We start from the raw sequence: 17,678 nt of genomic DNA, 5'->3' as shown, positions 1-17,678 counted from the left end.
TTTTGATATTCAATGGTAGGGTCCATTAAAACTTTTTAAAGCATCTATTATTTGACCATGTTAATTGCAATTCTTTTTTTTCCCCTTTGTCTTTTTACACTTATTTGTATTCTTCTATCATGTGGCTCTTATCGAGGTTCTATATTAATATGAAACTGGTATATATCAGTTCTTCCATAATGGTTGATTGTGTCCAGCATTCTTCATTCGGGCTGGTTAGTGCCTGGGCCCAGTCTGTTTTTAAACATTTTGATGATTATTGCTACTTAGGCTGCCAATACTTTTAAGAGAGAAACTGCTTACAATAGATATGTGTATCTTACATGATACCACAGGTATGATTACACTGTGACATCTGAAACACTGATTCATTTTCAAATTCCAAAGATAGATTTTGTAGAGGCATTAGTCAGGTAACTTGAGTGTAGCCAGACCCTCAAAGCATGAAGCACTGAGCATACCTTTGACAGTGATCTGTGCTATTGCTTCAATGACACCCAGTGTTGACATAGCAACACAAGTGTAATTTGCTGACTGTCTTACATCATTCAATTCTAGGACATTTCTTCCTATTGGCATATCATCTTCAGGTGTCAGATCTTCTGCCCCCAACATCCACTTCACATAAGGCATTGGTGACCCCACGGCCACACAGGTGATATTAACGCTTCCACCTGGCATGATTTCATGATTAGTGGGTGGGATAGAGAATCTTGGTGGGACACGGCGAACTGGAACAAAACACAAGGGAAGATGATAAAATATACAAGGCAAGAAAAAATGGCTCTTTGAACACATGACATGCACTGTACAGACACGATTAAACAATTGAACATATTGTGGACTGTCAAAAACAGAACAAAGAAAAACTGTGGATAATACAAACCGTACAAGTATGGTATGTGCATACACACAAATATAATTATTTAGTTACTGATATCTTAGACACATTTATACAAAAGTTGATTCAGACCTACAAGGGCCCCACGAAGAAACTATCTACAGATTAACAATACACAAACATCATGCATAAGATAAACACAAAAACATATACATACATGCATATAAAATGATTCTATGCATCCATGTATATGCGGAAAAGGGGGCTGGAAGGTCACCAGCAGGTTTAAATTGGGTATCAAAGCCAACACCTGTGCTGTGCACTTCCAGTTGCTGTGAATGTATGTGTGGGACCACACTGTCACATCCCAGCCCTGGAAAACATCATCTAGAATATACTGAAAGTACATTTTATTTGCTTTCAGACTCAGAGTAGATGCAGCCTCCAGACCTCACACTAAAACTGGAACAAACATAGAAATATATATACATATCGATTTACGGTCACAGAAGAAGAAACAAAGCCAACGCCAGTAGAGATACCGGATTGGGTCATGCAAGGCATGCACAAGATGAAGTCTCAAGGCCCGTGCTTAGGACAATGGGAGAAAGGCTGGAATTCATGACGACGACAGAAGAAATAACAGGGTAACAGGACTAAAGACAAAGGGAGGAAGTAAAGTAAAAGGATTGAGATAGGAATTTAGGGGATGATAGGGTTGAAAGTAAGAAGATATTAGATTCATAAGGTTGTAATAGGTAAGGACTGTAAATTTAGAAAGGGATCTGGGTATTTCACATTCAGGATTCCATTCAGTTCATAGCCAAGGTAAAACAACATAGATGATGACAACAAAATCTAGTAAAAGGCTTGTTATGCCTACATTCAAATTGAGGGACACTGTGTCTAAAACATACAGTGGGACATGACATTAAAAGAAGAGGTCATATTAAAGCAACATGACACAGAAAGAATTACCAAGCAACTACACAGTTCAGTGTTCCTGCTTCAGATAATCTGCACGTTTATGTGTGTTTAAGTACATGTGTCTCGGACATGGTACAAGGAGAGAGTAAGAGATATATAGGTTTCATCTTGGGCTTTTATTGGCAAAACCTTACACCTTGAGTATTTTAGATCAAGAGATAATCATTAGGAGTATAGCTTAAAAACAAATAAAGAAGTGATTTTTTAAATTATAAATAATAAACAAACAACCTCATAACCCCAAGAAGATAATAAGTAAATAATTCTGTCATTAACTTTTTGGCTGCACTTAAGGTTGAGATAAACCTCCGTTGATTCAAGAGGGCTCGCTGCAATGGCCTCATGGGTGAGTGACAGGCATAGGAGAAGTAACGAGAGAGCTAAGCATGCCTCCTGCAGCCAATTCACAGGTTACACAAAGCAAGCAGGAGCCACTGTAGACTTTTAGGTGTCAAAGAACATATCAAGAAAAATGGAGGAGAGTTTAGTCTTCATGCTTGGGATTAGGGGAACAGCTACAAAGATTCATTCTATGGGCAGCAGGCATCCTTGTAAAAGACAGAAATTAAAGGTGGGACAGGGGGTGGGAAGAGTGGAGCAGGAAGGAAAGCAGGAACACTGACCAAATTCACCGGACCTGAGAGAGTTAAGTGTTACCAGTTACCATGCACCCAGGTACATTCTCTCCCATCATGCATCACAGTTAGATACCACCAGCAAGCATCGGAAGCCATAGCCAGGGCATTCTCTGCTAAAACATACCATTAACCAAAAGAAGACCACAATGCAGCTACATTCATTTCATTTGTATTCTTTGTTATTGGTTTAATTAATAGTTTTGTAAGGTGGGTAAAAAGTAAAAAACACACCAACCTTCTCGCAGCTCTGAGGGATGTAGGGGGTTTGATGCAGAACACAATGAAATGAGGAAAGGAGAAAAACAAGGGAAACACAGAGAGAGTAAAAAGGCCATATCAAGGCTTTCAACTGCTACTTGAACATTTTTATTTGCTCTAGTTAATCCTTCCTACCTCAGCTGAAAAGTTAGCAATACCTCATGGACTAACATGGTATTAGAAACAATAACTAGCATCATTTTGAAATTTTTCCATTAAAGAAGGTACGCATGCCTCATGCAGCAAAGGAGGTCACCATTGTGAGAAAAAGGATCAAGGGGCTGTCAAAGAATTTGGAGAAGAAATAGTTTTCTTCATATTCTCCCACCCCAGACTCCAGAGAAACAAGAGAGAAAAACATCCCCACAGAAACAAAATTATCTCAAACAAAAATTTCAAAATCAAGCTAGATATTTTCCTAAGGGAACCCATCCTATTGTAACTTAAAGCCCTCTCAGTCTTTTATCTATTCCCACCCCCACCCACACCTTTTGTGGTTATTCATAGACATGTAGACCTTAAATAAGAGCATTTTCACTGGACAAAAAAACTACAGGAACCAGCTTTGACAACTCCAGGGAAAAAGAAACACTTCTTTCTAGTTGAAATGAAAGGCACAGCCATTCATAAGCTCAAAATTTAATCATTTCTATTACTTACAAGAAAATATGAATATATCCTCATTCATTCTTGTCCCAAGGGCAACTAATATTTTTTTTAAAAAATATAAGCAGTGTTCCATGGTAATCAAAAGAATAAACTTTTTCAGAAAGTCAAATTTTTAAAACAATGTGTGTATGTGTGTGTATATATATGCATAGACATATGCACATGCATAAGTCTGTGTTTATAAATAAAGTATAAAGAAGAAAATATAATTGTGTTATTTGCATGTAGCACCTTTTTCTTTTCTTTTTTTTTTTTTAATTAGCAGTTTTATTGTTACAGCACCACAGTAGAGGTCCTGAAGACATAAACACCTTTATGCTTGGAGTTGCACAGAGAACTGATTAGTAGCACACCAAGCAATTAACTCAGGGTTTGAAAAGGAAACAGAAGAGAAACAGCAACAGAAAAAAGAAAGAAGAGAAGAAAACCTCAAACAAATGCAAAGCACAGATCAATCAATGTAGTAAAAACAGAAATCAAAATGTAAAAATGCAAATATACTTACAAATTTCAAGCTTCAGGATAGATTTTATTCAAAATTGGTTAATGATTTTGAAATTTTTTAAACAACCTATTTAAAAATTTTAATCTCTAGTCACTAAAATGCTTCAGCTACTGTAACTATTAGTAAATCAGCTTGTTAAATACTGACATCACAACACAGATCCTGTGGGTATCTCAACTCCCCCTGAGCCTGAATGAAGAAACGATGCCAGGGTTATGTCACTCCTACCTCTGACATATAAATTGGCAGGGGCAGAATAGCGAGTGCCCGCGCTGTTGGTGGCAACACACTCATATTTTCCTTGGTCAGATTCTTCACTCTGTTCGATCTGAAGGGCGCCTGTATGGATATAAAATATATTGCCAAAGAGATGGTCAGAGAAGGCTTTCTCAGGTCAGAAAACTAAACCTCTTAACAATATGAAAAGCCCTGCAAAGCGAAGGTCCACTCAACGTCGATTCAATCTCTTGCTAAGGTGCACAGACAGAAAATGATGCGATGAGAAAAACATATAGAGATTATTTTTGTAACATCATCAATGCTAGCATAAGAAAACAAACAATATCTCTTTCCCCAAGCAAGAATTCTAGTCATAATTAACACTCTTATTTCCTAGACTAATAAAATGAAGATGGGTGAGACTGCTTCAAGGAAGTATGGCTTTTAAATAAAACAAAAGATTAATTTTTGGTTTTGTTTTGTTTCATTTTGGTATCAAAAGTGGCACAAAAGATAGGTACGCTCAAAAAAAACCAGGCCGGGTTTTCAAGAAAGTCTTCCGCTGAAGAAAGGCAAAAATACGCAGCGAGTACAAAAAGGCTGCACAAAGCAAAAAATTAAAATTAGTCATTATAAATTACGAAAATGTTACTTAAAGAAACAAAACTCCCTTAAGACATGCAGATTTTTAAGAAAAGAAAGACAGTTTGCCACGACTTACAATCATTAATTACGTCTGCTGAAAAACAAAGAGTAGTTGAATTAGAAGGTTTTGAAAAAGTTAAAAAGCACGGCCTATGCCAGCAAGGAAGAGCCAACCAACCACTGCTTGAGGACCTCGAGACGGATCCCCTAAGACACCCATCAAAATCCACCAGTGGGATTAGCAGTGTGGTGTCACAAAACCCCAAGAAAAATACAAAAGAATTATAAAAGAAATGAACATTGAGTCAAAGTATAAAAAGCCAGCAATATCACATACCACCAAGAATACTGAGCACCTTTTGTTTCCATAGCCTGAAAGACAGAAGATCCAAAAATCCAGAGGCGAGTAATCCAAGAAAAAAAGAAGTGGGGGGAAAAAAGCATTGCTGTCAGGTTGTAGGCGAGTGTGATCAGGTGGAAAGGGGAGTCATTCTTTGACTTTTAAGACATTAAGAGAAAAAAGAATTGAAGAACAAAAGCAAAAACCTTTTGAAAGATAAAGACAAAAAGCAGATGTTCCAGGCTGTCTTCTGCATGTCTGCCACTGTTCTCCAGACCATCTTGGCTTTGGTCCAGAACAAGAACAGCTAAGGAAGAAAAAAATGATCTTTTTTTCTCCAGTTGGACAAAAAAAAAAAAAAAAAAGGAAAAAGAAGAAAAAAAAAGAAAAAAAAAGGAAAAAGGAAGAAGAAGAAAAGGAAAAAAAGAGGGACAGATGGTACGCTGTGACTGGTCTGTGGTCCAGAGACCTGGATATGCTTTCTTTGAAGCATATCACAACTTAAATAATCATTTTCATAAAGAAAGAAATGAACAAAACAAAGAGAAAAAGGAAAAAGAAAGGAAAAGTCACAATATGAGAGTCACCGATCATAACCAAACAGTACAAAGAAAAAAAACAGTTGATGGACATTATTGGAATGATTCTGAAAACAGGACAAAGATGAGAATGATGAAAGGACAGAAAGAATGAGTAAGATCATTCTGTGAACGTTAGTTCAGCACTCTTACCTCTTATTGGTGTACCACCTGGGTGGATAATATGAATGCAAATAAGATTAGAAAGAAGAAGCATTAGTACGAGAAGAAGGAGGCTAGGGCTGGGGAGAAGAATTAAATTAGATTTACAGAATTAAATAAGGTCTTAAAAGAAACTTGAATTACTATACTGGTAAAACAGGAATATATTAGATAGTATTATTAGATCATAAAAGCAAGTTGCATTATACCACAGAGGGCAAAGACCACAATAGGCAGCATTGCCTTTCTCAGAGAAGCAACTGAGTTCTTAGGTCTGGGGTCATATGGGGTTAGAATTATATTGTATATGCCTCATATTCTAAAAAAAAAAAAAAAAAAAAAGGACTAAACAATATTTTTAAAAGACAATTTAGAAAAATACTGGGCTATTCTATTTAAGTATATATATAGATATGCATATATATATACTGTTATAGGAAATACTAAAGACTAACTAAAAACAAACACGGTTGACTAGATATCTTATGCTACTTACTATACTACATTTGGGTGATATAACTTGTGTACTATATTATTTTTCATACAGTGTTCTTACGATAACAGTTCTGTGGATGTGTGCATGTGCGCGCCACTACAGAGATCTGGTGTCTACACTGACAGTTAGTAAAATGCATGCCATGCATTTTATTAATAATATAGTAATAGTAATAGTCTGAATATGGAAATTAGTGGGGGGGTGAAGTGCGCTTCAGAACTAAGCACTTACCAATAGATTCTGGAGATTTAAATACGGAGAGAAGAAAGACAGCATAAAAATATTATTATATTCCTTATTATTTGGTACAAATTTTTCAGAGTTAAAGCTTTATATACTAAATCATCTATGTTACATGTGAATAATTAATTCTTTATTTACAATAACAGAATGCTAATCTACACAATTCTGCTGACAACAAGCAAAAGAGGCAGTTAACAAGACGCTTTAACATCACAGGACAGGTCAAAAGCTGAGAATTCTGGGAAGACAGTCAGTTAAACAACTTAGAATTCTATATCAATATTACTACCAATGTTAAAGTAAACAGCTTATTAGTAAATGTCCCTGTGAATTAACTAGGGACAGGCTCTAAAACTTAAGAAATTTAGAATTATCTCTAATTTTAATCTAAAGAGAGCAAAAGAATAAACCTTAGATGGGGATGGGAGAGGGAGAAAAGGGCAGTGGGGGGAGAGAGAGAGAGAAAACAGCAAAAGCTGGAGTCTACACCAAAAGCAGACTTCTGTAGATCCAGTCACTGGAGAGTTCAAAAATTTTCAGTGTGGGCGCACACTACTGTGGCTAATGTGTAGAAAATGCTCACTCGCAATAACATAAAAAGAATATCAATAAATATCCCCTCCTTTCGTTGGTACTTTGTAAAAGACTTAAAAAAAATACAACTGGTTACTCATGAGATAGCATTTCTGTGTTTTATGTATCAGTGAAAAGAAAGCAGATGTGACAAAACTTACTAGACTTTGGTACTTGGATGAGTTCAAATGTAGAAACGGCAGAGAAAACACTTTAATAAAATTGAATCATTTTAGTGTTTCATATGAACATTTTAGTTTTTAATGGATATAACCATTGGAACTCCTTGCAAGTTCTGAATGAAGTCCAATGTTGAAATAAGTTTGTTTCAAACGAAAACAGAGAAAGAAATAAAGAAAATGGATCCATTAAATACTGCGGAAAAGCAGTAAATTAAAAAAAAATCATCGAAAATACAGTCACAGCAGTGAGCAATGTGGATTAAACAGAAGCTGCAACACACAGAGAGAAGAAAGACTCTGAAACGGGCTATGACATCACAAACATGGACAACACATTAAATAACAGAGAAAGAGAAGAGGGAGAAAAACCAATACCTAAAAATTAAAAAATAAATAAAATTAAATTTAAAAAAAAAAGAAAGAGAAAGCTAAAAGGAAAGTTCCCGAGGAGTCAGCGCAAACAGTGACAAGACCCCACCTGAGCGCAGCTGCTTAATACGGCCATTGTTGTTGCTTGTGTCGACGGGTAAGAAATCTTTAAACCAAGTGATTTCTGGATCTGGATTCCCGCTGGCTGCACAAAGCATGGTGGCAGTGCGTGTACGCTCAACCACCTTCAACTGTGGACCCATGTCAATGGTAGGGAAGCCCCTGGGAATTTGATCCTCTGCAAGACAAGATGTGATACATACATGATGTTAATAAGTCAGATGCCCGAGGCTAAAGAGGTATTGTCAATTACTCCTGCCCCTCATCGTATTCAGCATTGGTCAAGAAGCAAACACAAACCAGGCAGTATGGCACCACTAGATTAGGATACGGCACAATGTTCCTGGTCAGAAGAGTACGCAGTCTAAGTAAGTGGCCAACAGCCTATCAAAGAACTCAGACCCATGTGATAAAACCCATCATGAAAGGAGGCACCTCTAGGAGCACAGAGGGAGAAGTAATTGCAGAATGTCTGCCTGAGGAGGTCAGTGAGCACCAAGAGGAACATCGGAAATGGGCCTTGAGGAGTGAGCCAAATTGGCTGGAAACATGGGAACGTCACAAGAATAGGCAGAAAACTTTTCATGAGGGAAAACCCTGGGATCAAGCAGAGCTAGCTGGACTAATCTCACTGTATTCGAATCTGTTTTTTTTTTGGTAAATTTTTAAAATTAAATTTTTTTATGGTGACCTTGGTTAAAGAAATCCGATAAGTTTCAGCTGTACATTTTAACAGCATATATATTATATATATATATATATATATACACACACACACACACACACACACACACACACACACACACATATATACATATATATTTACATTGTGTGTTCACTTCCCATAGTTAGATTTCTTTCTGTTACCACATATTTGACTCCTTTTATCCCATCTAGCTTCCATCTCCGCCGCCCCCCAAGCCTCTGTTTTTTGTAATTTTTAAATAATTTTTTTTTCACATAAGCATGATGTTCAACTTGAATAAATTCCTTTGTAGGGAGCTTCAATTGGTAAGAAAATTGTTTGAGTTTCCCTTTTGAAAGAACAAAATCAACTGAAAAAAGCAACACAAAAGCATACATTTCTTAGGGTATGAAAATACTATCCCCCATTGCAAAATTTTGCACCATTTTGGGTCATTAAAAAGTTAAAGTTTCTAAATTTTGAATCTTTAACTCATCCAAAGTTCACTTCTCCCTATCCCACATCAAGATTGTCCTAAGCCTTAGATCTTGGGAAAACACTCCTCTGAAATCCCCAAGCAGGATCCACATTGCTAAGCTACATTGCCAGCTCTTTCAGCTGGCATTAGAAAGGTATACTCTATTAAAACATTGAAGAAAGTTTAGTTATATGATTGATAATTATCTGAATTACAACTTGGCTGTTTGTTTGAAGGCCATTATAGAAACACTTTGACTTCTACTTGGGAGGGGTCTGGTGTTAATTTAATCAATATTCTCTAATGACTTCTGATGAATTTTCATGAGCCAGCAATTCCAAAATGATTCAAAAGCAAAAACACTGGTAAGCAAAACATTAGAAATCATCAGATATGGCATAGAGCTTTCCCTTGGATGCCTTCTACAATTTCTGTATGATCCTGTGAGTCTTGCTGAAGTCTAAATCAGTTATAATTTTTAGACAAAAAGGCTCCATTCGATGCCTCCACTGTGTTCAGTCAAATCTAGGTATTCATCACTGTATCCCCCCTATAGTTTTGGGATAAACTCAATCTCCTAAATCTGGCTAGCAAAGTTCTTTTAAATCAAGTCCCTTTTTTTTTTCCCCAGCCTTTGATGGATGACTTCCCTCACAGAATTTTTTTTTTTTCTGCTCATATTGAAATTCTCACCATTCTCCAGACAAATACTGTTCATTGAGCGCTGTCTCTAGAAAGCCACACTGCCAAAATTACCTCCTTTATAAAGCTTTTTGAAACTCTCTCAAATTTAATTTTTTTTTCCTCCTCAGAGCTACTATAGCAGCGAGTACCTAAATCTGTCTTGTACTTTTTAATTATCATCACTTCATCCTTCTATATCATGAGTTCTTCCATGTCTCATTTGTATCTGTCAAGCTAGTCTGGATTGCTAGATTATAAGAGAACCTCTAGTGTTCCAAGTCTAAGTATGAATATATCCCAGTGACTCAAGGAAGTTTTTCTACTACACATATTAGGAAGTACTTCTGGTATACAGTTGATCAGTGGAATAGTTAAGGACTAGAGAGATTTTGAATGTGAATAGTGAAAGAATATTAAAATACTACCACAGAAAAAAGCTCTCAAGTAAAATAAAGTGTCCTGAATAACAAGTCCAGGTTACTGTAAGAGAAAATTGAAGGTATAATAGGGAAAAGTATAGACTGGCTCTCCCAAAGAGACATTTACAAAAGACCAAAAGAAGTAGCCAAAGCAAGTTGGGTTGAAACTGGATTCCTTAGAGAATATTTTACTGTCCCATCAGGTAGTTAAGTCCAGAGACTTAAAAAAAAAATTATAAAATTAACTTCAAAGAGCTACATTTTACTTAAGTTGAAAGACTGGACTCTTTTCAAGAAGGAGTAATGCATTCTATTTATATCAATGTTTACACATTGTCAGCCAAGCAGAGGTCTGTGGTGGACAAATGTCAGAAAGAGTGGTTAAGAATGGCATATCAAGATGATTTTCAGGGCTCCAAGGGAATGTTAAAGTTACAAATCGAATAAAGAATATTTTGCAAATTAGGCTATGATAATTTTAATCATCTATTCCATTTATTTCATGAAGCTGTTATTTATGGCTTTAATGGTTTTGTCAATGTATTTACATTTATAGCATATAGTTATTAAAACAAAAGAAAGCAAAAGATTAATAGCGCTGTTCCACATGCATTATATTAGTGAACATCTCACTTGGCAGCTATTGACACAAAATGCTTCAAAGAATAAAAATAATTTGCTTCAAGTGTTCCAAAGTCAACTATACCACCTTAGTCACCTAGAAATGAATTTCTGAGGAAGCTCTTGGATTTTGTTGTTATTTTCCATATTTAAGGCAACAAACAGGTTGATAAGAAATCACCTTGGGTTCCCAAGCTGCTTCAGTATTTCCCAGGGCCACTTAGCTCACCTTGGTGGTTAACTACTAGCTACATTAGCATGCATTAACATTGCTCTACTAGTCGTTACTTTTCTTCTGCCACTTCATCTCTCTGAAGGACCAAGCCAATATTCTGTGCCCATCAGTGAGTAGCAAGTGTCAAAGACTTAAGTAAGCTGAGTACTAAAGACTCTCACCAAAAAAATTTAGAATTAATAACCATTTATAAGAAATGAAGTCCTCACCTTGGGGAGAGCTGACAAAATTGACTTGTGCCCTATAGAAAGCAGGCTAATGCATTTGCATGCCCTTTCTTTTTCTTCTTGGCTCATAAAGAACACTCCAGAGTCTCTTTTCATATACACAAGTGCACAACAAAGATAATCTTTCTTGCATACTAATCGGACAGAGAATGTAAAGAGCACCGCTTTCTTATTTTTAATAAGGGTAATTAAATTCTATCCATCCCCTTTTGCACAGAACCTTTTTGAATGCACTTTCTTCATTAAATTTTCATGAGAAACATCACACTTGTAACAGATTCAAATAGCCAGAGCTGTTACACGTTGACAGTTGTGGCTTGTTTCCAATTTGACTGTCAGGTATTTGGCAATAAAACTCAGTATTCAACATAAAACAAACTGCAGAAATAATGAAATTTCTAATTGGAATGCTTATCTCAGTGGGCGTAGTTTAGAAGATGTTAATTGCTTTTTTTTTTCACCCTCTACATTTATTAGTGATTTATATAACACTGCCTAGGCTATTTGATAACAACAATTTTGACGGCTCGTCAAATGTTTGGTACCAGGAACTTGGGAAAAAAAAAATCAATACCCTTTATACCTTAGCCATATAAACTTTTACAGGAAAAAGCAGCTACCAAAAATTAACAAATTGTCAATATGTTAGTAGCTTTAAACTTGTACATGAGGTGAAAAGAAAAACATTTTGTCCTGTTCATTAATGTACTCATTAAGCTTTAAAGTGCCGTACTTATCACTGTTCCATATTAATATTCAATCATGCAGAATTAGCTATTAATTCATCAACAATTTAAATCAGACTTGACCTTCACAAAGCCATTTGATCTGTCATTTTGAGAGGCTATTAAAGGGCATATTACTACATACTTGTGCTTAGTGAATCGTAGAAGTCATACATATTTTGTTTGTAATGACAGCTATAATAGACCTGGAAATATAGCACATTCTTTAAATCTGTTTGGTGTCTTAATGAAATATGTCGATATGAAATTTACAGTTCCATTAAGGAAAGACAAAAATGAACATCAGCATTTTCCAGAGTTAACTTCCCATTGCTGTAGAACTTCTGTTAATAACCCCTGATCTACCAAGGGCTTGAAAGGAACAGTTGCGGAAATAGTCTGACATTGTTTTGTAAGGAGTCATGTTTTAGATACCTGTGAATAATCAAGTAATAGCTTTTGCATAATTTGCTCAGTTAAACTATCATTTTTCATCCACAAAGAATTTTAATGATGCCTTTACTTCTGCTCCAATTTCACAAACACTGAACCTCTCTTATTTGATAAGAAACCACAAAACTAAACTGCCTACTAAGGCCACAGCCTCCTTACAAAGTGGCCCCAAGCAGTTCTTCTTGCTTAGTTTTGCTAGGACTCTGAGTGAATTCAACCAGACTGGCGCTTTAACACTGTTCCCAAATTAAATTTTTTAATGAAGAACTGTTTACCGTGGTGCCACATTCCCAATTTTTCAGATTTACAGCAAACATGTTTATGAAGAAAAATCACATCAATTACATCAAGAGTATGCTTTTCCAAAAGTAGTATTAAAAGATTTGGCAAGTAGAACCAATCATTTACATATTATTGACAATAAAAAGATTTGCCATTCTCACCAAAGTGACAATAAAGCAAAATCAATCTGGAGGAAGAGTAAGCATTATTTTTCTTGGAGAACTCATTTTCCTGAAACACTTTTCTGAGTACCAAACAGTTCATAGTGGCTCCTCTTTAAAAGTCCTCAGCTAGTACTCTCTCTAAGCTCCTTATTATAGGCAATGTGTAAGTTTGAATTCATAAACTCATGGAGGTCAGGTGTTGTATGTTATTTCCTCTTTGATCATCACAATGTTCAATAAATACTTGCAATTAGACGTGATTAGGAAATTATGGAAAATACTTCAGCTTCCACTCATATGGCATCTCTAAATTCCTACTGGTTTTATTTAATAATGCCACTCATGGAAACAGTTTATCATTCTTTTTTTGTGTGTATGTGGCTATAAATTTAACCTTTCCAATTTGAATATAAGTCTAAGAAGCAAAAACTGTCTTAGAACCTCATTGTATTTTTTTACAATATTTTAAGTTGTATTAGACTTACAGATTCATAAAAATAGTTAATGATGGTTTTCTTTATTTTTATAGTCCTCAGTTTTATTTTTTTAGCAAATAATTTTTTTTTTGGTTGAGATGTGTGCTTTATACTTGGTTCCTTCTTTAATTTAGTGCAGTTGCTGCACTAGAAACACACAATTTAGTTTCTGCTTTCTTAATTTTACAGGATGGCTTACCTCATATGGTTATAAGTTCCTATAAGTCAAAACTGCAACCATAACAAAAACCTTCCATGAAAGTACAATGAAACTCAAAAGAACACAATAGAGTATTGTCTCTACACTCTGATATGTCATCTTTAGAATAATGCAATGAAATTCTTGATGTTCAAACTAATGATAAAACTCAAGTGTATCAATGAGTTATATTTTGAGGCAAACAGTCTGAGTCTTCTTTCATTGACAAGAGCAAAGATTTTCTCAGTGGTTGGATATCTTAAAGTTTTAAGGCACTCAACTATGTAATCTTACAGAAGAACAAAAATTTTTTTTTTTAAAGATGAAGGGATTGAGGGAAGTATTCATTAATATAAAACAGTCGAACGCTAAATGGATGATATAAAGAATATTTTCTTAAATAAAAGTGGTAGACCCTTTAAATATATTGAAAGGCACCCTCATCTGTTAGAGAACAGTACTAATCTATGCAACATAGTCATTGTGTTTTTACACTTAAGTAGAAATTTTCTTGAAAATTTAAATATGTGAGTCTTAAGGTGGTCCAATAGTATTTTCATATTTATGAAAGTTGCATTATATTAAAAGAAAAGGGGCTTTTAAACTATCTGTTTTAAAAATCTACAGATGGCATCATTCATTCTAGAGATATTTATTGAAGGCCTCCTTTGTGCCAGGACTGAACCAGGCACTGGGAATGAAGTAATCTAGAGAATCTTTATATTGTGATTAATTGTATCTGCAAGATAGTTAGATTCTTTGAGAGTAAGAATAGTATCCTGCTCATAGATAGGAGGACTGAGTGAGATAATGCATTAAATGTGCCTAGCACTGCCTGACACTAGTGCATCTAGTAAAATATTAGTATATATGTACTTACTCTATCCCAAATAATTTAAATAGAACAAAGACATATGACTCTAAGGCTTGGTATAACAAAAGCCACAACAATAAACTGTAAATGGGGAAATATTTTATGCAATTAATAAAAAACAAGGATTATCTAGATATGCCAGTGAATTTAGAGGGCAGTGGCTGTGTCAAGTTACTTCTTCAAAGTTCATAAAAGCCCTCATTTCTCTCTTTGAACAAGATTTTAGGCTTTTTGATTAATTGACTGCATAAATAAAACAAATCTATATTGTCATGTGATTTATTTCCAAAAGCGAACTTTAAAAATAGTTCTAAATATTCAGGACAGCAAAGCTTTGTTGTGAATGACTGAAATCACTGAAACCATTTGAGTTTTATAAAAGTTCCTTGAGATAGGCAAGGGTGGTATAATTTTCTGTAGAAATTACCACTTTCTTTAGACACAAAGCAAATACTCAGCAAAATTAAGTTACTTGTTCCACACATATAGCAAAAATGTAAAAACAAATCTTTTAACTCTAGGTGCATTTTACTTCATCATGTTTCCTTTATGCCAATGCTGTTTTCTGAATAAATGTTCATCATGAACAGTGATAAAACTCTTAATTGGAGTCAACCCATAATGCGAGGCACAACAAAAATAATTTGAATATGAATTATCCTTTATTTTTATATTTCAAGCAGAAAGAATTGGAGATTAAAGTTCCATGAAATGTAATAATAATTTAAAAACAGTTCTACATTTAAAAAACCCACCTTTTTTTTGATACAAATCAACTGGCTTCTCATTTGTTTAGCATTGGTTCCAGGTAAAGACAGAATTCTGCCACATATGCTAGTCAACAAAATGTGAATGAGAAATGTGCGAAAAGGAGGAGTGTGAAAAAGATTCTAAATATCAAATAATTTCCCTAGGGAGATCAAATTCAACACTGTGCTTATGTTTTTAACCTTCTGTAATTTCTATTTAATTATCTAGGAAAGGCTAAAAAATGGAAGCACTTTTACTTGGAGCAGACAAAAAATACAGTACACCAACCAGAGAACGAGACATAAGCAGACTCAGTATATCAAGTCTATGACCTTAAGCCACACAGGGGTCTCCTCTGTAATATAGAACCAGTAATGACTACCCCAAATAGCTTTGTCTGAGAAAGGAGACAGATCAGCGTTTCAGAGGCTGGATGTCCAAGGGGTTACTGGTTAGAGTACTTGCTGCTTTGTTGAAGAGCAAATGAGTTTTCAAGTCATTATCTTTCAGAATAAACCACACTATCAGGCTACAAACAAGAACTATTTCTTTCTAGAATACAGTCCCTGAAGAGGAGGAGAAAACATTTATTATTCTTTTCTTAAAGAAACCAGTGTAAATAAAGCTTTTATTTTCACCATTCCAGATGGCAGCAGGGTATAATTTGTACTGTTTTGACATCATGACCGTATTATTCAAAATCAATGTTCCTGCAAGTGAATTGAATAAGGACTGAAAACAGAAAAATAAAAAGAAATAAAAGCTAAATCAATGTTTTCTGGCAAAGTTGGGCTCCCGGGCCATTATCAAAATGATATTCATATGAATGAAATTGAAAAAAATTATATAAAGTAGTTTCTAATTATAAGTCAAAGGCTACTCAAAGTCAGAAAGAAATTATCTAAAGCAGGAGAAAACTGCCAGCTAATCAATGATATTTCAAATGGAATATTTAATAAATATAAGATCTGCCCCCCCCCAAAAGTAATTATGAACAAGATACGATGACTTTTTAGTCCAAGATCCTCTTTGCAAGTTATTAAGTACAGATAGTATGCTTGCCATTATACGGCTATAAATCAATCAGAAGCTTTTATTTCAGAGTGGATTTAGGTATCTCTTAAGGGCAGTAACTGCATACAAGAGTCTCAAAAAATTCCTCATAGAATTATGCCATGCAAGAATAGAAAACTGGAGATTGATAAGCTGATAGGAGCCTCATTAGTGCTAATAAATATTCAGCATACTAACCAGATACCCACAGAGCATTCCAGAGCAAAGCTCTATTTTCTGAAATATTTTTCACATGTTGAGGCTTCACATGTTCTAAGGCACTCTTGGCACAGAATAAAGCAAACTTGTTTAGCAGCGATGTATACAATTATTCTACAAATAGCGAAGTAATGTCTACAGAACAGTATACAAAACCAATTAGATTTCGTTATCATTTGTATGAATGTGGTAGCTGCAATTTCACATGGCATTAATTAAGTTAACCTTCTTTCTTATTAGTGTTTGGTTAGCCTTAGCAAATGATCACACTCTGTGATTCAAAATTAGGTAAATTCATAGGGGAATTACTCTCTCCTACCTAACACTATTAATACTTAGATATTTAAATAAATATTTAGGAATCAGGGTTATGCTTTTATTCCCTGCTCAGGAATGCATATCTCATAAAGATAATAAAATCCAATCAATAACCACCCATTTTCACGAATCTCATTGTTTCCTATTAATTTATTTTTACCCTGTACATCATCCAAAATTTTGCCTTATTTTGAATATTAAAATAACCACTTTACATAAATTTATATTTAAATCATGCTATGAATTTTTAAAAGAAATAAAAGCAAAAAATGCAAAATGGAGCTAAAGTTCAAGAATTGAATTCCTGTGTTTTTAGGAAGAGAGAGACAAAGGCAGAAATAGTAAACATGTAAAGAGAATTGGATGTGGCTCCTTTCTCCATTATTTACTGGATTTGTAAAAGTTGGGAATCATAATGAGCTCAAATCAGACAAGGCCAAGAAAAGCATTCATCCTAGCTGCCTGACTGTATTGTGAATGTAAATAATAATAAATAAAAATTTTAAGCCATCAAATGTTATATAAGGAAAAAAACTAGAGTCGATTGTTGGGAGGATTAGAATTAGAGGTATTGGTATGAACTCACGATTTTAAAAATATATACAGTGATGTAGAAATGCATATAACTGTAAATGAATATGCATGCACACAGTTCATCCCTTCGCTATATAAACTTACCAAATGTATCTCTCCTAGCTGTATGAACTGAGAGAGGCTAAGAGTGGCAGTACTCGATCACAATGGCCACACGTAGCATCTAGGTCTTGATTTCTAAATATGATTCTCTAGTAAAAAAAACAATTTTCCTTGGAGAAGTGACTGATTCCACGTAGTACTGGGACAAGGAAAGCATAAGATGTGCCTAGAATATCTTTTGTACAGAAAAATACTCAAAGAATGACAGGGATATGTTAAAAGGACAAATATGCCAGCTGGAAGGGGCTCTGATTAGCCAAAAGTGGGACAATTTGAACATAAAAATTAAATTTAA

The 17,678-nt window shown here is 34.9% G+C and overlaps 1 protein-coding gene across 17 annotated transcripts in view; it reads right to left on the bottom strand.

The window, feature by feature from the left end:
• Positions 1–17,678, bottom strand: part of PTPRD (protein tyrosine phosphatase, receptor type D) — a 468,668-nt gene that overhangs the window by 181,412 nt on the left and 269,578 nt on the right. For all 17 annotated transcript variants that reach the window (XM_025051481.1, XM_025051483.1, XM_025051482.1 and 14 more), the window contains 3 exons: positions 7,815–8,003; positions 4,127–4,237; positions 462–731 (listed from right to left, as the gene is read on the bottom strand). In XM_025051481.1, the coding sequence (XP_024907249.1) occupies positions 462–731; positions 4,127–4,237; positions 7,815–8,003 (570 nt within the window). The remainder of the gene's footprint in view (positions 1–461; positions 732–4,126; positions 4,238–7,814; positions 8,004–17,678) is intronic.

Source organism: Pteropus alecto, unplaced genomic scaffold (assembly GCF_000325575.1).
Source record: "Pteropus alecto unplaced genomic scaffold, ASM32557v1 scaffold95, whole genome shotgun sequence".
Classification (NCBI taxonomy): Eukaryota; Metazoa; Chordata; class Mammalia; order Chiroptera; family Pteropodidae; genus Pteropus; species Pteropus alecto.
The sequence above is the reverse complement of the archived record's forward strand: the minus strand, read 5'-3'. Positions and strand labels throughout refer to the sequence as shown.